Below are 23347 nucleotides of genomic sequence, written 5' to 3'. Positions count from 1 at the left end.
ACAATATATTATTATTGTTAAATAAGTATATATCATTAAAGAGATTATAAAAAGACAGAAGTAAGAAGGTAACCAAAATTATAGAGAAGAAACAAATCTACAAAGTTGATAGACTACATGACCTCAGGAACCTTGAGGCCGGAAGGACTAGATGGTGCCCAGATACCACCACTGATTAATCTGACTGGGGGTACAATAGATGATTGTGGTTAGAATGGGAGAAAAATGCAGAACAAAACTCAAATTCTTAAAAATAGCCAGACTAATTGGACCACCCAAGACCAGAGGACTCCCTAAGATCATCGCTCTGAGACACTCTTTAACCTTGAACAAAAACTATCCTGAGATCACCTTTTAACAGACAAGCAGAGCGACACACAAAATAAAGGATAGTATCCATTAGATTGGTGCTGTACTGAAAAAAAAAAAAATCTGTATGAGTCCAAAAGATCAACATTTAATCCAAAGCAAAGATTTGAAGACAAGGAGGCAGGAAAACTAGAGTACTGGAAATAGAACAACCAGAATACACCTAATGAGAACGCTGACACAATGTGAAAAGTGTAACTAACTTCATTGATCAGTTTGTGTGGAAATTGTCAAAGGGAAACCTAACCTGCTACATAAACTTTCACTAAAAACACAATCATGGTGCTATGGATCTCTTTTGTGTGGTCTTCCTGCCATGGTCTTGGAAATCCCACCCAAGTGATTGGGTGGGACTATGCAAATAAGGTAATTGTGGCCCACCAAAGGGATTGGTCAGTTTTGCCATCCCCTTAGGCTTAAGATGAGCCATCCCAGAGGCAAGAAGGAGGGGATCTCACCACTACCAAGGAAGACGGGCCAAGAGCAAAGCAGCTCCTTTGGACCCGGGATTCCTGTGCTGAGAAGCTCCTGGAACCAGGAGACCGAGAGAGAGAGAGAGAGAGCTGCAACACTGAAGATGGTGAGAAGCAATGCCAGAGAAATGGCTGCAGGAGAGAACATGCAGGGAGATGGTGCAGTGTGCTTTCCAGTCCATGGAGTGAGAAAGCAGTGTACCTTCAGGCAGGAGGTTTGCTGGTGGAGTAGGGTGCTTCCAGGCACTTGATAGAGCTAAGTTTGCCCAGCCACAGAGCTAGAGCTGAGCACCTTTGGGCTGAGGTTTATTGATGGAGTGGGATGCCTCTGGGCACTTAGCAGCAGAACTAAAAGAGCTTGGTAACACTTGCCCGAGCAGGAGCCAGAGAGAGGCCTGCCTGTGGGCACAGCTGAGAAGAGGTTGTCCTGATGGAAGAACTGTATTCTGAGAGTTCCTGAACCTGAATTGTAACCCGTAATAAACCTCATAATTGTGAGTATTGTCCTTGAGTTCTGTGTAGCCACTGTAATGAACTATCGAAACTAGCAGAGAAGTAGAGTGCTGTGGGAGGGACAGTTGGTGTCAGAATTGGTAAAGATGGCAGAAAGAGGAGGCAAGTCTGACCTCTGCCTCAGAAGAACCAGCCTTGGGCTGTTGATCTTGATTCTCCTTCACCCTTGTGAAGTTAGAGGGGATCAGATGCCACCTCATGCCATCTTTACAACAATAAAATATTATTTTAAAAAGGAGAAAAATATATTTCATACTTATGCACATATTGACTATTTTCAGAGTTCTTCATTCCACTGTATAGACTCAAATTTCTACCTATAATCATTTTCCTTCTACCTAAAGACATGTTTCTTTATGTTGTTTGGCCACTGTTCTATAGGATTTCTCTTATTATTATACTGATATTATAGTGAAATACATAGGAGAAAATGGACTATTTTAGACAAAACATTTACATGTAGACAATAAAATACCTTGTTTGCAATTTTTAATACAGATTACGTGTTGAAATAATATTTTGATTGTGGGTTAAGTAAAATGTATTAACATTAAATTCACCCATTTCTTTTTTTTTAATGTGGCTAAGAGAAAATTGAAAATGACATTTCTATTAGAGTGCTGATCTAGATCATTCTAGACTATTCTTCTTAACTGCCACCAGTTGATGTTTTTTTAATCGGTGAGGGAGGAAACCCTACATCTGAATAATAAGAATTAATGTTTGCTGAGTGAAGATACTTCTCTACATGCTTTACCTGTAAAACCTCACTCAATCCTTCTATGAGGTTGAATCAGGAAACAATTGTCCAAAGCCGTCCAACTTCAGAAGCGGAGCTGGGATGGAAAGCCAGCAGGTTGGTTCTGAAGCCTGAACTCACAACCTCCACCTGACCAGACAAAGCCCTTTAAGAAGCTGCTTCGGGAAGTGATTCACATATAGCTTAACTCTGTGACGTTCATAACAACATATACTCCTTAGGTATCAATGAAGCAGCTGCCTTTTTTGACTCTTCACAAGGCGGTTATAAACAGACACGTTTGTTGCCGCAATTGAAGCTTTAATGAAGCCAGCACAGGCAGTATTTTTCTGACATCCACTTGCATCCTTGTGAAGTCAGCTTTACTCTTTGCCCCTAATTATATTAACTATTTTTAGGACAAATTGTCAATGTGCCATACTTGTTCATGCTTAATACATTTTCAAATTGTTTTCTTTAGCCATATCTATTTATACTTGAAGTGTTTTTTTTAAAAAAAGATTATTCCGGCAATGACAAAGATTCATGATGAAGTTATAAAACACACCAGGAGAGGAAGATGACATGCAGTCACCATGGGGATATTATTGATGAATAGCAGATTGCTTTTTGAATTCTGAATAAGAACTTAACTTTAACATTTTGAATCATAAAGTTTCAGAATTGGAAGGGACCTGAGGTCTCTTATGCATAGGCTTGGTGCCAGGAAAGTTGTGTGTGTGACCCCGGGACCAGGGTGTTAACCGTTGTAAGACTCAGTTTCCTCATCTATAAAATGGGAATGCAAACATGTACCTTCTAAAACTCCTTTGTGGATTAAATGAGATAATATTGTAATTCTGTTTCTTGTACCTTCTTTTATTCCATGGTAGCTATGGTTATTATTATTATTATTACCATTATTCCATCATTATTTCCCCCAGGTGACTCCAAATGTATACCCTCTCTTCCAGCACATCTGGTCTTATCCCAATAGTCCTTTCTCCTCTATTCTCCACAAGAACTCTTGAACTCTTCCCTTAGGTGAGGAGGTCCCTGCAGGCCTCTCCCCCTCCCTTTCCTCTCCAGCACCCCCAACAACACCCAGTTTCCACTCTGCAATCTTGCTGCCCAAGGATCTGCCTGCTCCCCATGCTTCCGAAATATCAGTTACTGCTCATCTGGCTGCCTGAAGGTGAACTCCTTACTGCCCATGATGGTAGACTGAGGAATGATGCCAAATGAAGGCTTTCCTAGCCCATGCCTTTCTTCTTCCACTGACTGCCCAGCCTAGACATTTATTGTACAGTCCCCTGGTCGTACCTATTTGAGGAACATAACCACAAACCACCAGAAGTCTCCCTGATTCCTTGGGTCCCAGGGGGTCCTCATGCAAATGAGACCTACCTTCAGGGGTCAGCCACATATTTAAACTTAGAAAGCAGTCTAGGCTTTGGAGGTAAGGAAACTGGGACCTAGGGAGCTTAAGGAACTGGCCCAGAAGTATGAAGAGTGTCTTAGTTATCTAGTACTGCTATAAAAGAAATACCACAAGTGATGGCTTTAATAAATAGAAATTTAATTTCTCACAGTCTAGTAGGTTACAAGTCCAAATTCAGGGTGTCAGCTCCAGGGGAAGGCTTTCTCTCTGTCGGCTCTGGAGGAAGATCCTTATCCTCAATCTTCCCCTGGTTGAGGAGCATCTTAGGCACAGGGACCCTGTGTCCAAAGGACACACCCTGCTTCTGGTGCTGCTTTCTTGGTGGTATGAAGTCCCCAACTCTCTGCTTGCTTCCCTTTCCTTTTCTCTCTTGAGAGAGAAAAGGTGATGCAGGCCACACCCCAGGGAAACTCTACCTTGGATCAGGGAGGTGACCTGAGTAAGGGTGGTGCTAAAAAATCCCACCCTAATCCTCTCAATATAAATTAATTACAATCACAAAATGGAGGACAACCACACAATACTGGGAATCATGGCCTAACCAAGTTGACACATATTTTTGGGGGGACACAATTCAATCCATGACAGAGAGTATTTGAAATTCTTCAATGTATTATTATTTGTGGCATGAATCCCCATCTAGGTCCTTGGGTGGTGCAAACAGATTTATGCTCAATTACTATCCTAAAGGTTGGCAGTTTGAACCCACCTAGCAGCCCTGCAGAAGGAACGCCTGGTGATCTGCTTCCATAAAAACTACTGCCAAGAAACCCTGTGGAGCAGTTTCACACTGTAACATATGGGATCGCTGTGAGCTGGAATGTACTCCATGGCAACAGGTTTAGGTTTGTTATTGTTTTTTTGTTTTTTCGGGGAGAGGGGTGGTTAATCCCTTCTGAAGGAGCCCTGGTGGTAGAACGTTTAAGTGTTCAGCTGCTAAATTAAAGGTTGGTGGCTGGAACCCATCCAGACAATCTGCAGGAGAAAGACGGGGCTATCTGCTTCTGTAAAAGTGAAAGAAACAAAAAACAACTCTAAAGGTTACAGCCTAGGAAACCCTATGAGGCAGTTCTACTCTGTCCTGTAGGGTCGCTAAGAGTCTGAATCGACTCCACCACAGTGGGTTTGGTTTCTTTTTTTTTTTTTTTCTCAGTCTTCCCATAGTTCAACTTTTTTTTCTTCAGACCTTCCAGAGGAATGGCGGATGGTGGGAGCCCTGGTGGCGCAGTGGTTAAGAGCTGTGGCTGCTAACCAAAGGTTGGCAGTTCGAATCCAGCAGCTGCTCCTTGAAAATCCCATGGGGCTGTTCTACTCTGCCCTATAGGGGCACTATGAGTTGGAATCAACTCAAGGGCAATGGGTTGAGTTTGGGCCACGCTGAGCCTTATTTATCGCAAGGTTTCCGTGTTGGTTGCGTTTGGGCTCTCTTCGTCAGATGAATAGGAATAAGAAAGACTGGGTTATTTTTTGAAATAAGTCTCCTATTTCCGAGTGTTTAATAATTTAGCCATGTTGACTCACAGCCAAGTTCAGGCCACACAGGCGCGCCAACAGCCTGTTGCCCAGCAACAGTCGCCAAGCACTGCCCAGCCCCTTTGCCCGGCACCCATACGCCTGTGCGCATGCGTAGACCCTTCCTGCCGGCGCGCAGCGGTGACGTATGAAATCCGTGTCGCTTTCGGCGTGTTGATCCCCCCAGGGTCCTGCTGATTGACTGACAGACCCCTGAGCTTCATGGCCTCCGCTGGTGTGGCCCCCGGGCGTCAGGCGGAGGATGTGTTGCCGCCGCCGGCCGAGCCGCAGCTTCCAGAGACGAAGCCGCTGCCGCCTTCTCAGCCGCCAACGCCGGTCGCTGCGCCTCAGCCGCAGCAGTCGCCCGCGCCGAGGCCGCAGTCACCTGCGGGCGTGAAAGAGGAGGAGAATTACTCCTTTTTACCTCTGGTTCACAACATCATCAAATGGTAAGGCCCTAGAAGATGACCATCCACGACACTCCCCCCTGCTTCGCGTCACACCCCTGTCAGAGCTGGAAGAGGCTTAGAGGCTGCCCCCATTTTACATATGGGGCTTCGGAACCGGAGGGGAAAGAGGCCTTTCCCAGGACCTCGCAGAGCCTTTCCATGAGGTCAGCAAATGCCTTGATCCGTAAGAGTTACCAGGCCTCGTGATGGCCAGCCGATATTAATAAGAATGAAGTCAGCTCAGAGACTAAATTCACAGACTCTGGAGTAAAAAAAAAAGTTTGCATCGCAGCCATCTTGAGCAAGTTCAGCCTCTCTGACCCTCAGTTTTCTCATCTGTTATATGGGGATAATTCTCACTTTGGCTCCTTTTTTCTATTCAGCCAACAGGTTTTGGCCCTCCTTCCTGTATGACACACGGCTAAGTGCTGTGGAGTGTGCCAGTTAGAAGAAATGGGAAAGACACATAATTTAAGATGATAAGGAAAGGCTGATGATTAAAAGAAACAAGTTCCCCACCAGATTAGATCCTGTGGCACTAATTTCCTTCTAACATAGTACCATAGGGGGTGGTTGTCATCCTTTTGGCCAGCATTCAAGTTAGCTAGAGTTTTCAAACTGACCCCTGTAAAAGAAAAAAAAACCAAAGGTCTCCCTGATCCCCATTTTTACCTAAGTTATTTTTATTCTTGTTACCTGAATATCTGTCCACAGGATACTAGGTGGAAACCCCTTATGCTTATAATTTATTTAGCCATTAAACCAATACAAATGCACAAAGTAGATTAAAACGAAATTACTATTCTAGCACAATTCGAATGCACATTAGTATGCTCTTTGATGTTTTGCTGAAATGCAATTGCTACATGAGGATAAAAGAAACAAACAAATAAAAAAAACCAAACCCATTGCTTTGGAGTTGATTCCAATTCATAGCAACCCTATAGGGCAGAGTAGAATTGCTCCATAGGGTTTTCAGGGAGTGGCTGGTGGATTCAAACCACTGACCTTTTGGCTTGCAGCTGAGCTCTTAACCTCTGCGCAACCAGGGCTCCCACATGAACATACTGACCATTAATGGCCCAGATTCTTTTGAGTAGCCAGCCTAAATTCACTTGCTGTGGGATACATGATGTTTCCACCATTTTTCTCTTCAAACTATTGCAAAACCTTTGTTCTCACATTAGACCCTGACTTCGTCTGGCTTCGCGTTGCATAAACAAAAGTGAAGCAGACTCTGTTCTTGGCAACAGTGAGTTTGCAAAGACAAAGGCAAGTGCACACCCCACACTCCTGGGGCAGTACTGGATTATGAAGGGGTTGGCCAGGTTAACCCAGATATACTTACACTAGTTTTTTAAAAATCTGGGAAAATGAAAACCCAAAATATACACATTCACAGAGACGGTTCTTAGACCTCTGCGAGTATGTTTCTGAGCCCTGATAGAGCAGTGGGGTTCTGCTGGCTTTAAGGATGGGGCAGTAAATTATACTAGAGAGAACATAGGCTTTGAAGTCAGGCGGTGCCGGGTTCAGGTATGTTAGGCCTTAATTTTCTCATCTCAATATGTGGATAATAATAATGGACCTCAAACTAGGGGTTCAGATTATAGCTCTATAATATGCTAGCTGGATGACCTTGCACCAGTAACTTAACTTCTCTGAGCCTCTTTTTCTCCTGTGAAATTGCTGAATTGTTGTGCAGTATACTCAAGTGTACTTTCCCCCCTGGGAAAGACGGCGGGTTAATCTCATGCATTCATCTCTGTTTCCTCTAAAAGGACAGTGAAGGGGTTTTTCTTTCTTTCTTTTTTTTTTAATGTATAAAACCAAAAAGAACGGGAGAGGAGATGATTGCCACAGGGCAGGCGGTCAAGGGCTGACTCACCTACCAGCCCTGAGAGCAGTCCACCTTTGACCGTGCTGTTGTTTTTAGGTGCTGTCAAGTCAGTTCCGACTCATAGTTACCCTGTGCACAACAGAACAAAACATTACCTGGTCCCGCACCATCCTCACAATCCTTCATATGCTTGAGCCCATCATTGCAGCCACTGTGTCAATCCATCTCGTTGAGGTTCATCCTCTTTTTCAGTGACGCTCAGCATTACCAAGCATGATGTCCTTCTCCAAGGAGTAGTCCCTCCTGATAACATGTCCAAAGTACGCGAGATGAAGTCTCAACCATCCTCGCTTCTGAGGAGCACTCTGGCTATACTTCTTCCAAGACAGATTTTTTCATTCTTCTGGAAGTCCATGGTATATTCAGTATTCCTCACCAACACCATGATTCAGAGGAATCAATTCTTCCTCAGTCTACCTTAGTCATTGTCCAGCTTTTACATGCATATGAGGCAATTGAAAATACCATGGCTTGGATCAGGTGCACCCAGTCCTTAAAGTGATATCTTTGCTTTTCAACACCTAAAAGAGGTTTTTTGCAGCAGATTTGTCCAGTGCAATATGTCATTTGATTTCTTGACTGCTGCTTCCATGGGCATTGACTGTAGATCCAAGTAAGATGAAACTCTTGATCTTTCACCGTGGCCTCTCCCGAGATTCCAGGAATCAGCAGTATCAGGAACCTCTGGAAATAAGGGTGAAAGTGGGACTAATAACAGGAGGATCACTTAAAAGTCTCTTTAAGAAACGGATCCCCACAGTCCTCTGACAGGGAACTCAAAGCAACAGGTGACTACGGTTCTTCCATCGGGTAGAAGACTAGTGTTACTCTCTCCCAAGGTTTTTTCCTCAGGAAAGAGTAAGCCAGAGGGGCCTCTGGACTGGGGACACCAGGCATATTGCAGGGGTTGGGGGAAAAGATGCTGACAATAAGGATGAAGAGAAAGTTCCCAAACTGATTGATGGGGCACCACCCCAGGGGCATTCTTCTCTACTTGGTGTCTAGGCTGGCTGCTAGGATTATTACCTCCTAGGAAGAAGGTGCTTGACCAGCCCAAGAGAAAAAACATGGGGGATTCCCAAGAAGGAGCCTAGTCAGATCATTGTATAATAAAGTAAAAGAGTACCACTCCTACTCAGGGCTTCCACTAAGACCTTTAGTGCTTTGTTCTTAAATACAGGACTGGACAACCAAAGTCACTGAACATTTGAAGAAAACTAACAAGAAATACAGGACAGAATAAAAGAACAGAAAAAGCCACTTGGAGGAAACAGTATGCACAGGGAGATGAAGAGATAATTACAACCATGAAAAAAGAATAGGATCCAATTATTATCCAGTAGGGCCAAAAATAAGCCAGTATTATGACATACGTATATGCATTCGAGCTTCTAGGCTCCTGAGGGAAGGAGACATAAAATGTGATTAGGTGGTGATGGAAGTGTGCACGAGGAGCCTGAGGTAGCAGAGGCTTGTTGAGGAGTGATGCCAATGATAAGTCTAAGTCATGCAGGGAGGGGAGGAAGGCTGACGTAGGAAGTGCGTGGGTAAGGTCTTGAAGTGAAGAAATAGCACTCCTGGGGATGCTGGAGTGTCAGAAGCCAGGGGGGTGGGGGAAAGGAAGGAAGAGCTGGAGAGGAGGGAGGCACCAGGAGACAGAGGTCAGTGCCTACCAAGTTAAGGAACGGGGGCTCTGTCCTCTGAGGTGTGGGGAGCTACTGAAACTTCCCAGCCGGTGGCGACTTGGTCGGGTTTATGCTTGAGGTAGATATGGCTGATGGGTCAGGAAGCCAGTTAAGAAGCCGCATGGCAGTCCTAGCCAGAGGACAGGAGCTGGTGCTGACCTGGATAAGGCTTGGCCACCCAGTGTAGTGGTCCCAGGCCTTGATTTCTTCCTTCTCCTGTCACTTCCAGATGGTCCTTGTATTGTGTGTTTACTCCTTTCCCAGCAATAATAAGGACATACAACCTGGAGTGGTGAGTTTAGCCTTTCCTATTCTCACAAAGACTTCAGAGTTCTACTTTTGTTTTTTAAGTAATTTAATAAAAGTAAAAAATGCAAATTCAAAAGTACAGAAAGGTATAAAATAAAAAAAAGTGTTCCTTCCCCTAAGCCCCCTCAGCAGTGGTAACTGCTGTGAATACTTTCTTAAGTGTCCTTCTGGGAATTATATGTGTGTATCTTTTCAAAAATTTATACAAATTGAGATCATACTGTACTTGGCATTTTTCACTTAGTAGTCTAACTTGGATGTGCACTTAAGGATCTACCTCATTAAAGTAGCTGCAGGCAGTTCCATGTTGTGGATGTACTGTAATTTACGGAACTAGTCTTCTCTTCATGGACTTGTAGGAGTTTTTCTGATTTTTGCTATTACCAACAATTTCTGCTATTACCATAAGCTTCCTTGTCTTTGAGTAACTTTATTAGGAGATAAATCCTCGGCAGTAAAATTGCTGGATTGGAGGGCATATGCATTTTTTATTTTGATAGCTATTGCTAAATTTCAAAGTCATCCTGTAGACTCATCTGCTTCAATTAACCTAAAAAAGTCTGTTAACCTGAAATGACCCATAAATATGCCACCCAGAAAACATTAAAAAAATAATAATAAAGTACGAACATAATATGGAAAGTGAGCCTCTCCCTCCAGCCCTCCCAGGTCCCTTGTCCCCAGGCTGTGTTGCTCCATGTTGTGGACACACCATGGATTTAAGCAGCTCCTGCTCAAGGACACGTGCACTGTTCACGCTGTTTCGCTGTTGCCGTCGGTGCTGTGGTGAACAGCTTTGAAAATGCTATCCCAGTGAACTCTTGAGAGTCTCTTAGGGTAAAGTTCTAGCAATAAGAGACGTGAAGTTAAAATCCTGATCCCTGTGATGGAAAAATCACATTGATTAAGGGTGGGCTTGCACAGCCGGTTAATATAATTGCTGTCAGTAAACTGTACACCTGTAAAAAGTTCAGTTGGCAAAAATTGTGTGGTAGATCGATTTACAACAAGAAAAAGAGCAGCTGCTGAGGCTGCTTATGTATAACCAGATACCTCATGGGATTCGGTTTCTTGTTTTGGAGGTTTAGGGTGATTTCAAATAGAGCCCAAACTACCCAGCACAGACCCTGGAAGGAGTCATTCTTATCTAGGCTGTGTGCAGCCCAGTCCCCTCCAGGAGTGCCTGCCTGCCTTTCTGTGCCCACAGAAATGTTGTGTATCCTTTAAGGATGTGCATAGAGGCCACCTCCTCCAGAATTCTGGGTTGCAGTTGTCATTGCCTGACCCTATGGTTTTGACCCACCAAGCAAAAGTATTCAACCAGCATGGGGGCTTTTTTAATTTTTTTAATTATATTTTTTAATTTGGTAGAATTTTAAGTTTTTTAGATTGCTGGATAGTAGCGGGCAGCCATCTTTGACACTACAGAGGTAGTTCAAGTGGTGAGCACACCGAATTGTCCTTTACTCTCCAAGCTTGCGTCAGGTTGCTTACAGCAAGTCTGTGTGTTACCGAGGCAGGTCAGCAAGACCTCAGAGCCCCAGCAAGACCTCTGTCATGGGAACAGGGCATTGTTGACCTGCTCCTTCCCACACAAGTGCCTGTTTTAGTCTGAATGGGCCTTCGTGCCAGCTGAGGCCACCTGGGTGTGTTGCAGGAAGTGGCCTCCCGTGTCGGAAGAGGGTTTGTGAGTGACCAGGCTGGTCCACCGGGCTTGTCCACACTGGGTTTACTGAAGCCCTTGGCCATCCACTGCTGCTTCTCCGTCAACCAGATCCCACTAAAAAGAATGAGGCCCTGATGGAGAATATTTATAGATTGTTTGGGATTATTTCTGGACCTGCTTAAAAACCTGTTCACTCTTCTACCACTTCATTTCTATTCATTCATGCAGTATAATTGATCAAGCTCCTGCTGGGCTCCACTAGAATATAAGCTGGGGAAGACAGATATTCAGGGCCAGCAACTCCGTAGTACAGCATAAAAAGTACAGCTGGGCCTTCAGGGACAGTGGGGCCTGGAGCCCAGGAAGGTTAGAGGCTGCTTGTGGATAGCCCTGCGTGGTCCTCAGGGTTTGGACTCACTATAGTAGGTGTTGTCTGGGGGCTGGGGTGGGAAAGCATCTGAGATTTTAGGAGGAGCAGACCGGGGTCTGTAGGAAATGAGCCACAGTGGAGGGGAGGAGGAGGTGGAGTCGGTTACTAGATGGGTGTTGGGAGCAGTGGGACAAGTCAAGAAGGACCGTTCTCTAGCACACCACAGCTGGGTGGGTGGAGTGCCACCACCTGAGACAGGCACCTGGAGGAGGCTGGTCAGGAGGCCTCCCCAGGTCTCCCCAGACTCCAGGGAAACACTGGTAACTGTTGGAACCAGGGAGCCAGAATTCAGGAAGGAGGGCTGGGCTGGAAGGAGCTCTCAGCATGTGAGGAGGTGGGAGTGGATGGACAAATTCTGGGGTATTTTGTAGAGCAGTGGTTTTTCCACACTTCTAGCAGCAGAACCTCTTACTGCTTCTTCAGGGAAGAATGTTTTTCACATGTAACCGTGTGAGCAGAGAAGCATGGTTATGAGCTCCAAGCCCCTTCCCAAAGGCCGGTAGGTGATGGCAGGACTGGGGGGGAGAGATACAAATGGCTGATAAATAAGTAAAAGCTAGTGTTGTCCCCTGTCACGGGAGTGCACATCAGTTCAGCTTCTTTAGAGGTCGTTTTGGTAATAAAATTTTTGGTCAAAAATTTTCATGCATTACCTTTGACCCAGAAATCCCACTTCTAAGAAATTATCTTACAAAAATGTTTGCACAAGTGCATAAGATATAGGTACAACATGTCTCTTGCCATTCTGATAGCAGTAGCGATAAATTGCAAACACCCCAAAGGCCCATCAGCAATGAGTACAAATTATTCATGTATAACTTAGCTGTATAATTGTACGTGTATCAACATGTCAAGTGAAAAAAGCAAGATTCAGAACCATGTGTGTAGCATGGCCACATAACTGTGAAAGTAACAAGCGTAAGTGTGTGTACTATTACAGGTTTAGAAGTTCTCTGGAACAGTGTGCACCACGTGTTAACAGAAGTTCTGGCTAGGAAGTGGGATTAGAGGGACTTTGACTCTCTAAACCTTGGTGTATGTCATTTTTTCCTTTTTTTTTTTTTCTTCAAGCATTTATTGCTTTCATAATCATTAAAAAAAACTATTTTAAAAAATGGAAAGCCCCAGCATTCGCACACTGACCGGAGAAGCTTCAGGCAGAAGATAGCTCCTGCATAGCTCCAAGAGTTGGTGAGGAGAAGGGCTGAGCAGGACTAGCTGAACAGGCCCTCTAGAAAGAGCAGGACATGCAAGGCCAAGGGGGAGGGAATTGGGAAATGGACAGCCGAGTCAGATGCCACAGAGAGGTCCAGAGAAGTGAGGCTCAGAGTTGAGAAGCAGAGGGAGCAGGTTTGGTAACTCTCAGGTTACAGTGAGGAAGATGGCTTCAAGTAGAACAGGAGCTGAAGCCATGTGGCAGCGGGTCCAGTGAGCTCCCCTTGCTGCTCAGGACCAGTGGACAGACTTTGTGCTTGGTTGTTGCCAGTTTGCAGCTTCATGTCCCAAAGCACTGACACTTAAAAGGGGGTTGGATGTAATTCCTCAGTTTATCCACCTGAGCGCTATGATATTTTGCCTTGAGTCTGGTGACATTTATAAAATATCTGTGCTGGCTGCCAAAGGGGCATTCTGTGTACACCAGCAGTTACCCACGATGTTCTCACAGCAATGGGCCGTCAGGGAATGCTGCCAGTCAGGCTGCTGCAGTGGTGTCTGTTCCGCTGTTCACATCGTGGCCGGCTGGAGTGCCTCACCTTGCCCTGTCATACACCTTCCATGCTCTTGAACTGGCCTCGTATCCTTTTATTTCCCTTCTAAAATTGGGTGATGACTAACATCCACACAAAGGCAGGCCCACTCAGCGCTGTCTGCTTTTATTCACTTGTTATCTGGGTCTGTCCCTCTTCTTCTGCTTTGAGCCTTTCATAGTCATCCTGGCTTAGCATGTTCCTGCTCGGGTTGAGCCAGTCCCTGAATAGAGCATTTTCCTCACCCCAGGAGCTGAGTGCTAGTTACCTCCACCCATGGGGGCAGGGTGAGAAGCTTGCAGAGAGGGCTTCCCTGGGGCTCCGTGGCCTCCTTTCAGCTCAGCTCAGCTCCCCTCCATGTGGCTTCTCCTATGCCCTGATTGTCTTCAGACTGTCTCCTTACTGGAAGCTCACCAGCTGAGGACTAGTCACCCCTTGAGATTTGGGGATTTTCAGAAACAAGCACCTTAAACATGGCCCGCTTTTTACTTTCAGATTTAAATGTTCCTTTGGGCCAGGGTATGTTTGCTTTAAAAACTTGATTAGCATAACTTCCTTCCAAAGGTTTATGAAGTTTTTGTTTTTACCATGTCCTTTCAGACTCATGTGATGTGAACTATTTTTCTTAAGACTATATTTTAATTTCAAAACTCCCTTGGGATGTAAGTCTGTAGCCAGTATGTTAATGCATATGCCACCCAAGTGCAGTGATCTGGGGAGTCCAGATGGTGTCTGCCCAGAGTGTGGATCCAAGCTGAGATTTAAAGAATTAAAATAAAAGTCGCTGCCTATTTGCTTCCTTTCAAATGACTTGCAGTTCTCATGAATACCAATGGTCCTCCCTAGAAATTGGGATAAGGAATACCATTCATAGTCCCTGAGTGGTGCAAATGGTTAACACACGCAGCTGCTAACTGAAAAGTTGGTGATTTGAGCCTACCCAGAGACACTGTGGAAGAAAGGCCTGGCAGTCTGCTTCTGAAAAATCAGGCACTGAAAACCTTATGGAGCCCAGTTCTACTCTTACACGTGTGGAGTCGCCATGAGTTGGAATCAGCCCCACATCAGCTGGTTTCGGTTATACTGTTCACTGTCTCTCTGAATTGGCATCAAATGAAAGCAGACAAATGGTTGGCTGACCATTCATTTCTTAAGTTATTGGTTCTCTCTGTCCTGCCTTCTGAGTTTCAAGCTGTTGATAAATAGTGAGCAGGCAGCGGCAGCACTTCGCTTTGCAAGGTGTAACACGTAACCAGTGGTCGTCAGGGAGGTGGGTATTGTCTGCGCAAGCAGAGAAATGGTGAATAATAAACGTTGAGTTAGCACCATCTGGTTTGAGATGCCCCACCTGGGATGAACGTTCAGTGAAAAACTAAGTGCTCACTGACACCTTGCCCCTTTTATGCCTCAGTGGTATACTTTTAGAACAGCTTGCTGAATTGACTTTGAGGTTTTTAGTCTCAACAGCTTGTTTCCTAAGGCTCATTCACTTCCTGACTTTTAAAAAATGTATGGGAATAAGTGGCAGGCTGTGTCTTTGATCCTAGGTGAGGTGTTTTTGTTTTTTAATTTAGTACTGACAGGAGCGTGGCTCGCAGGGCAGCTGACAGGAGTTGTGAGTGAGGGCCTGAGCCTGCCTTTAGGAGAGCTGGGCCCGGAGGCAAGGACTTGACCTGACTATGGTAGGCCGGCCTTGTACCTGCTGAACATTTCCAGTTACTCGTAACTAATTTAAAATTTACGAACATCCTTGGGGAAAACAGGCTTTATGTTAGCAGGCTGAAGCATCAGAAGCTCAGCTAAAATTAGCTGCCCGCTGGTAAAAATTTGATTGGCCTCAAAGTTGATCGGATCGAAAAAATGTGGCACATCCGCAAATTTTATCTGGCAGTTGTCACCAGATCTTGATAATAGTTTGTTCGTTCATTCAACAACCATCATGAATAGCCTGTGGGTCAAGCATTCGTTCTTTCTGTAACGGTTTCTTGAGTGCCCGCAGCGTCGTGCACACTGGGCAAGGAACGGGGAACGCGGCTGGGAGCACAGCGGCCCTGGGCTGCCCGAGCAGACAGTCTGGTGAAGAATGCACAGTGTCAGGGGAGAGTGTTGCAAGCAGGGCGTGTACTGGGAAAGGGTTCACTGGCCTGTGTCGGGCACGGGGGCCACAGAGCTGTGACTGAGCACCAGCACAGGCCGGCCAGTGCTACATCACCAAGCCAGCCTGTCTTTGGGCACGCAGCCTAGGTGGGGGACCGCACACAGGCAGGGTCTGAGGGTGCTGGCAGACCGCAGGGGCAGGTTCTTTGGGTGCAGGGGGGCAGGGGCCGGCGTGGTGTGTGTGTGCTGACAGTGCCTCTGTCCTCTATAGCATGGACAAGGACAGCCCCGATGTTCACCAGGACCTGAACGCCCTAAAGACCAAGTTCCAGGAGGTGCGGAAGGCCATCGGCAGCATGCCCGGCATCCACCTGAGCCCTGAGCAGCAGCAGCAGCAGCTGCACAGCCTCCGGGAGCAAGTTAGGACCAAGAATGAGCTCCTGCAGAAGTACAAGAGCCTCTGCATGTTTGAGATCCCCAAGGACTAGAGCGAAGGCACTGCTAGGAGCCACAGCCTTTCACGTCCCCCACCACCCCCGGTAGAAGCGCTCTCTCGGACCTCAGCTCTGAACCAGGTGGCCAGGCAGGCTGAACGCAGTGGCTCTGGCAGAACCCTCTGTATATCCCATATGTCTAGGGGCATAATAACCACTGCCTGCTGGTGGGAGGAAGGCCAGGGGCTGGGCTCCACTTGCAGCTTTGCAAAACACGGAGGCGAAGAGAGAAGGAGGCAGCATCCTCTTTGCTTCCTTCCCTCCCTCTCCTCTCACCCCTGGATGTGATGAGTGCATACCAGGTACATATCGTTCCCCGTGACAGCAGTTTTATGAAGCATTTGCATAGAACTCAGTGGGCAAATGATGCCAGCATCAGAGTGGTGTGGTTGACTGCGGTAAAGAGCGGCAGCTGTGAGAATGAGCATTGCATTGGAAGACGGCAAGGTGGCTTTTTCCCCCGTTTGTCCCTTTCATTTGAGCCCTGTCAAGTGTTGGCTGGAGCCTGCAGGCAGCCCTTGTCTCCAGCTTCTCTGCCACCCCATGTCCTCAGTACCGTTAGCTCTTGCTCCCTTGGTCTCCTGTGGGCAGCCACGTAATGCCAGAGAATGGCAGCCCTCACCAGAGCCCGCGAGGCGCCCTTGAGCCGGTGAGCTGCCACTCCCACCCGAGCTAAAACTGCTCTTCAGGTGAGCAGATCTTGCCCTTCTGGCGTTTCAGATTCAGGCAGGCCTACTTCAGGGAATTTTTTCCCCCTTTGGCCTTCTCACTAGAGTGAGCAGCAGACGTTCCGTGCACTGCCACACCAAGATGCTGGGATGTGCTTTCTGCTCAGAGAAGTGGCTGGTGATGTTCTGAGGGACGCAGGCCTGGCAGTCCTCACTACCCCAGCCCTACTCCGGTGTCTGCCAGGCGGGATGCTTTATTTATGTGCCCTTCCCCTGACAGCTTGAGGGAAGAGCACTTCTTTCCCCTGCCTCTTAAGGGGAGGTGAGAAGTAACTGCATTTTGTTTACATCTAGAAATGGACACCTCACCTGTGCCAGCTTAGCAGGTGCCTGCCAACTGACCTCATTGGCAGGCACAGTGGCCGAGGAGTGTTTGGAAGGACTCCACGGTGTCCCCTTACCTGTTAGGTGGCTGGCGTGGTGGGAGCTCAGAGTGTAGAGTAGGTCAGGCTTCAGTGGCCTTGGGCAGAAGAGCAGGCTCTGAATGTAAGTGGGCAGTCACTACTTACAGCATCCCAGCAGCCATGGGACTGTTACTTAACTGAATCAGTTAATTTCTAGAAATTTCAGAGTAGTGTATGGGCCAGTTTTAAGGCTCTGACCAAATACCATGAAACCTGAAGCACATGAAGAACAAGACCATCAGGTTCTGTTTGAGGCTGAGATGATGGACAAGGGGCTCCTTGCAGGGGCAGGGGAGACACCTCCACCCCCTATTTATACCTGAAAGAACTTAGAATGGTCTGCTCTCAGGATGTCTTCGTTTTTGTACTGAGAAGCCCGCAGCAGGATGTCTGTTGAAAAGCTGACAGGAAAATGTTTGCTTAGAGTGTACACAGAATAAATTGTGAGAACTCTACACGTCTCTTTCCTGCCCCTCTCCCTGCACATACATCAGCCAGACCAGTGGAAACACAGGATCACTCCTCTCCTGGAGCAGCCTGACCACACAGGCAGGTGTCCTTTGGTGGTTTGAGGCAGTTTTTAGGCCTGTGAGCGTCCCCAGAGCAGGGTGACATCCCCTAGGAGAGTAACCTGGAGTCCCCTCACAGGGCTGAGCACCTCCTGAAGTACCACATAACGTGGGTTACTGGCAGGCACTGGTGCTAAGTACTTTTTAATATCACAGCAGCCCCTGGAAGACAGCATTCTCTTGACTCTGCAAATGAAGTAGTTGAGTCTTGGCAGGTGTGGCTTGCTCAAAGTTTGCAGGCAGAGAGAGCGGGGATGAGAGTCCTAAGCATGTGCCCTTAGCCACCAAGAGAGGGAAAAAGCAAGGGAGACCTACTGTCCCTTAGGCTGGGGGAGAGGGGGGCTTTGTGATTTTAACTGTCCCTGGGCCACATCAAGTCTGGTGACAAGGCCTTTGGCCCTACACTGAGAGGACTCAGAATACTTTCAGAAAACGAAGCCGTGTGGCTTGACCGACGGAAACATCAAGCAGTAAATAAATGAACTAGAAAGATTGAGTCTATGGAGGTGTCATTTTTTTTTTCTTTTGTCTTTGCTTTTGGGGCATGCCACTCCCAGGGAGCTAGTCCCCAAATAGAAGGGCTTTGTCCCTCTTGCCACCCTAGGCCTGGGGGCCCAGGCATCTGGAGAATTTGGGGGCCTGCCTTCCATGACTGCTGACACTGTTTTCATAACAGCAGGGGTTGTTTCTGGTCTGGGAAAGGTGCATTCTCATTCCAGGAGTGGAAACTCAGTACACCTCCCTTCTCCCACCCTTCCTCCCTCCAGTCACGTCTAAGAGCAAAGAAAGCCAGGTTTTCCATTTTAAATTATTTTATTTTATATTATATTAAAAAACCAACAATAAAGACTGTCTCACACATACGTATAAACACCTAAGATTTTGTTCATGTCCATGACACCAGAACTATTAAAGTGCAAATTTTTTTTTTTTCCTTTTTGCAATATAACAAACATGTAAACGAGTCACCGGTTGTGAGTTGACCCACACCACCGCTTGGCTTCAGAAGAGCAAAGACTTTCACCAGCTGTGATGACAACCCAGACTCACAGACTAGAAGCCTGGCTGGATGGGTTTCTTGGCGCTTAACAGTGGCTAACTTCCAAACTGCCTCCCCCACCCACTCTCCGTCTCAGGTCTTTGTGCGAAACGAGACAAGTGCACCCTCCCCTGGGCCCAGCCCTGAAGGTGGGGGGAGCCCTGGTCGTGGCAGTTCTCTTTGCTTCCAGAGCAGATGACCGTCCCTTCTCTGTGCGGTTGCGCCTCCCCGCATCGCGGGGCTAGATCGCGGGCCCTGGGCGCGCAGGGCTGGCCGGAACGGCAGATCATCACTTTTAAAACAAAGGTTCTCCTTGTGTTCTGTTGCTGGGGCGGCGGAGGGTCCTAGCTGATGACGCAGCGCTCCTTGTCCTTGGCCTGGCCGCCGCCGCTGGCCTTCTCGCGGATGTACATGAGGTCGCTGTGCACGCTGGGTCTGCGCGCGAAGGGCGCCACGATGCCAAAGGCGTCGCCCGGCTCGCAGCTGCCGCCGCCGGCGCGGAACAGTTTCTTGCTGCGCAGCGCTTTCTTGTGCAGCACGTCGCAGTACTGCACCGACACCTTACGGTGCAGGTCTGGGCTCATCTCGCTCGGCAGCTTGGCCATGGCGAAGAGCGCTCGGAACATTTGGTCCAGGCTGCTGTTCTTCTTGGCCGAGATCTCGAAGTAGGCGCAGCGCTGGGGTTCATCGCCCACTAGCTGCTCGATTTCGCGCTGCTCCACTTCGCGTTGGAAGTCCCGGTCACCCTTGTTACCGCAGATGACCAGGGGCACGTCCACGTTCTCCTTGGTTTTGTTCTTGAGGCAAGACTTTGTGTCAAGAATCTGCTGCTTGAGCCTCTGCACCTCCTCGAAGGAGTCGCGGTTGTCTAGGCTGAACACTAAGATGAAAACGTCTCCTGCGGGGCGCAGAGAGGGGAGAGAAAAGGGGTAAGGCGGCTGCCAACAAGGCAAGTTGGGCGCGCAAACCTTTCCAAGCGCAGGGCAGGGCGGACGCGCCTCTAACCAGAGCAGAGCCCTCAACGGCGCACTTAGATAAGGGGGTTTCCTCCCCTTCCCATGGCCAGCCCCCTCCCCTCGCCCGCTGCCCCGGGGCTCAGAGCCCGGACCGGCCCCCGCTCACCTGTGAGGATGGAGAGGCGCCGCATGGCGGGGAACGGGTGGTTGCCGGACGTGTCCAGGATGTCGAGTTGGTAGACCTCTCCGCGGATAGAATAGAACTTGCGGTGGAAGTCCTCGATGGTGGGCGTGTAGGTGTCCTCGAAGCGGCCCGTGAGGAAGCGCGACACGATGGCCGTCTTCCCCACCTTGGACGAACCGAGGATGACCATGCGGTAGCAGTTCTTGGATGGGATACTCAGCTCCGAGTCGCTCGGACACATCTTCTTAATCATCGCGGCCAGTTTCATTTGGTGCCGGTGCCACGAGGGTGAGCGCGGGTCCGAGAGAATGCGGGGGAGCTAGGCGCGGCTGCCAGCTGGAGCTCAGAAGGGAAGGGTGCAGGCTCTCGGCGGTCCGAGCGCTCTGGCTCTCCGGGTCCGGCCGCCGCCTTTATGAGCAGCTCAGGGCTGCCCCGCCCCGCCCCGCCCGGTGCGTCATGGCCGGGCCACTTCCCACCGCCCTCTGTAGCGGCTGCTCCCGGCTCCTGCCCCCTCTGGGCGCGAGCAGGAAACTGCGTCCAGGCGCAGGCCGGGCGTAGGGGAGCCTGGCCTGCGCCTTTCCTCCGCAGTGGGCTCAGCAGCACCTGCGCGTCGGAGTTCTGGCCCCCGCTGTGTGACTCTCCGTGACTTCGGGCCGGGACCCCTGCTCCGCAACGCACACACGTGCATATACTTCTTTGGACCTCAGTTTCCCCAGAGAGTAACAATAGTAATTCTAGTAATAGCAGCGTGCCAAACGTTTTACGTACATTCTCTTTCACTCCCCAGAACATCCCCCTCCGTCCCCTCTACCTCCCGCCCCCACGGCGCGGCTCCGGCCGCGGCAGCCCTCCTTTTCCCGGGCCGGGAGGTGCTGTTTCCAGGCAGAGCCGCCGCGGGGCCTTCAGCCCGGGGATGGGCGCCATGCTCTCCAGCCGCCAGGGGGAAGCAGAGGGCTCCCCCAGCCGCGCGGAGGCATCTGGCACAGGGCGACCAGCTGTAATGGGGGTGAGGGGCAGACGGGTTTGGGGTCCAGAGAGGAACGGAATACGGTCTTTGGGGCCCCAGTCCTGGACTCACCAGCAGCTCTCCTGCAGGCCTCAGGTGCTCCTTTATCTCAACCAGAGAAGCTCTGTGGCCTGGGCGGGGGGCGGGGGGGGAGGTCTTCCGTCAGGCGATACCCCGTTCTGTTCCTATCTCTGACTTGTAAAAGACCAAAGATTCCCCTTCCTTCCTTGGTCAGAACTAGACCAGCGTGCCCCTCCCCCAAAGCGTTTTGAACCTCTAGAGTTCCTTGGGCCAGCACTACCATTTTATAATTGGGGAAGCTGAGGTTCAGAGCCAGAGTGAGTGCTGGAAGACCCTGAGACCGAAGCCCGGTGTCTTGAACCATTTGCGGGACTGCTCTTTGCTACCCGTGGTCTTCTTGCATTGTGTGGGGCCGGAAGGGACACCAAGGCAGGCTAATGGTAAACGAAGCAGGCAGAAAATGGGTACTCTGGAAGGAGGACTGGGCTATGAAATCAGAAAGCTGCTGGGTGACATTTGGCCCAGGTCCCTTGCTAGTCAAGGAGCCCTGGTGGTGCAGTGGTTAAGCCCTCGACTGCTAACGGAAAGGTTGGCCATTTCAACCCACCAGCTGCTCCACTGGAGAAAGATGTAGCAGTCTGCTTCCATAAAGATTACAGCCTTGAAAATCCTATGAGGCAGTTCTACTCTGTCCTATTGAGTCTCTATGAGCCGGAATCAAATCCACGGCAGGCAACGGGTTTTTTGTTTTGTTTTTTTTCTTGCCTTCTCTGGGCCTCAGTTTCCTCTTCTGAGGTGGATGGTGGCTTGGTTCTGTAATCACAGAAGAGAAAGCATAAGCACTTTATGGGAGTGGGCCTGGTAACAATGGTGTTGCTGGGTGCCATCTGGTGGATTCTGACTCACAGCGACCCCATGTCACTGAGTAGAACCACCCCATAGGGTTTCTTGGCTGTAATCTTTACAGAAGCAGATAGCTAGGTCTTTTTCCTATGGAGCCGGAGCTGCTGGTAGGTTCAATAACAACAGTAAATGACCCATTAGGCCCTGTTCCGGCAGACAGGAGGGGGAGGCAGGGGCTCAGGAGCAGACACTGGCGGTAGCCAGTTGATCAGTAACCAGAAGTGGGTTGATGCTGCTGAAATGCCCAGAAATAGGCTGTCTGGAGACCAGTGCTTTTCAGCCTGGAGCTTGTGAAAAAGCCGTTGCTCCTCCCTGCAGCAGGGTCTCGCTTGGACTGCGTCTGGTTTTGGAGAAACCCAGGGAGCCATTAGCTTATGCACCCCCACCACCCCCCACACAGGTCAGGGTGCTTTGACCCTTGGTGCAATTTGTTCAGGAGTGATTTGACAGCCATCTGTGGCTGGCGAAGGCCTCTGGAGGGCCCCCCACCCCCACCCTGCCACGATTCTCATCTGAGGCTGTAGCCGTGAAATGCCTGGCTGGGAGTGGTGCCATTTTCCAGAGGGAACTGAGACTAGGGGCACTGTACCCAGGGCTGTTGTAGATGGTGGTGCAGGGTGTGACTGCAGGAGGGCCAGTGGAGGGCACAGAGGGGCACGACATACATCACCTGGTCCCCACAGAGACTTACAACTTGGAACTCTTTGCTGGGGACTGGGAGTAAAGTTTGATCCAACATGGCCCCTTGCCCTATGAGTTTAGTGTCTGGGTGGGGTCAGAGGGCACACGAATGGCAGGGTGGAGGAGATACAGTGGCTGCGGCCCAGCTTAGAATCAGCTCTCTGCCTTGCCCCAGGTCCCATGTCCAGGCTGGGACTGACTGGTAAAGTGTGGACCCCAACCAGGTTCACCTCCCCAACCTTGAAGGAATCTTGGAGCATCTCACCTGCTGGGTTTTGCAAGACTTATACTTTGTGAGGCCACGCCCATCAGCCAAGCCCATCACAAGCACCTGAGCCCCATGCACCCGCTGATCATGTCTCCTGCAGAAAGTGAACAGGGGTGACACTTGAGAGCGTGGCCACCTCGTCTCCTTGTCCTGCTTTGTGGCTTATCCTATTACAAAAGTGGGGCCATGGTGGTTCAGTGGTATAATTCTCACCTTCCATGCAGGACACCTGAGTTCAATTTCCAGCCAGTGTACGTCATACAGCCACCATTGATCCATCAGAGGAGGCTTCTGTGTTGCTAGGATGCTGAACAGGCTCCAGTGGAGATTCCAGACTAGGACAGACTAGGAAGAAAGGCCTGGTGATCTACTTCCAAAAATCAGCCAGTGAAAACCGTCTTAGGCTGGGTCCTCCAGGGCACCAAAGGCAGTGAATCACGTATATGTATACAGAGATTTATTTCAAGGAAGTGGCTCACACAGTGTGGGGGCTGGCAAGTCCCAAAGTCAGTGGGTCAGGCATCAGCTGGAGGCTTCTCCTGACTCACGTGATTGCAGGGGATGATGAACCCAGAATCAGCAGGTCAGACAGCAAGCTGCTGCTCAAATTCCAAGAACCAGAGATCAGATGATGACGAGCCATAACAGGAGCTTTCCCAGAATGTCCATACACATATATATTGGGTGCAGGCCACACCCCTCAAGGAAACTCCCCTTGGAATTGGTTGGTTGATCACATGAGATCACATCATATTACTTATGG

At 48.8% G+C, this 23347-nt stretch overlaps 2 protein-coding genes across 3 annotated transcripts; one reads left to right on the top strand and one right to left on the bottom strand.

Annotated features, from left to right (window-relative positions):
• Window positions 1-5167: 5167 nt before the first annotated feature.
• MED9 (mediator complex subunit 9) lies at window positions 5168-18022 on the top strand. Of its 2 annotated transcripts, none has more exons than XM_003420655.4 (2): window positions 5168-5496; window positions 15603-18022. In XM_003420655.4, the coding sequence occupies exons 1-2, from the start codon at window positions 5270-5272 to the stop codon at window positions 15817-15819; spliced, it is 444 nt and encodes a 147-aa protein (XP_003420703.1). In that variant the 5' UTR covers window positions 5168-5269; the 3' UTR covers window positions 15820-18022. The 2 variants fall into 2 exon arrangements, with proteins under 2 accessions (XP_003420703.1, XP_023395493.1); XM_023539725.2 differs by lacking the exon at window positions 5168-5496 and adding an exon at window positions 5503-5660.
• Window positions 12530-20098, bottom strand: RASD1 (ras related dexamethasone induced 1). The gene is made up of 2 exons (XM_003420656.4): window positions 19688-20098; window positions 12530-19463 (listed from the first exon to the last, which is right to left on the bottom strand). The coding sequence occupies exons 1-2, from the start codon at window positions 19971-19973 to the stop codon at window positions 18910-18912; spliced, it is 840 nt and encodes a 279-aa protein (XP_003420704.2). The 5' UTR covers window positions 19974-20098; the 3' UTR covers window positions 12530-18909.
• Between the last annotated feature and the right edge of the window lie 3249 nt (window positions 20099-23347).

The sequence above is a fragment of the Loxodonta africana genome, chromosome 2 (genome assembly GCF_030014295.1).
Source record: "Loxodonta africana isolate mLoxAfr1 chromosome 2, mLoxAfr1.hap2, whole genome shotgun sequence".
Classification (NCBI taxonomy): domain Eukaryota; kingdom Metazoa; phylum Chordata; class Mammalia; order Proboscidea; family Elephantidae; genus Loxodonta; species Loxodonta africana.
Note: the sequence above shows the minus strand (reverse complement) of the source record. Positions and strands in the feature narration are given on the sequence as shown.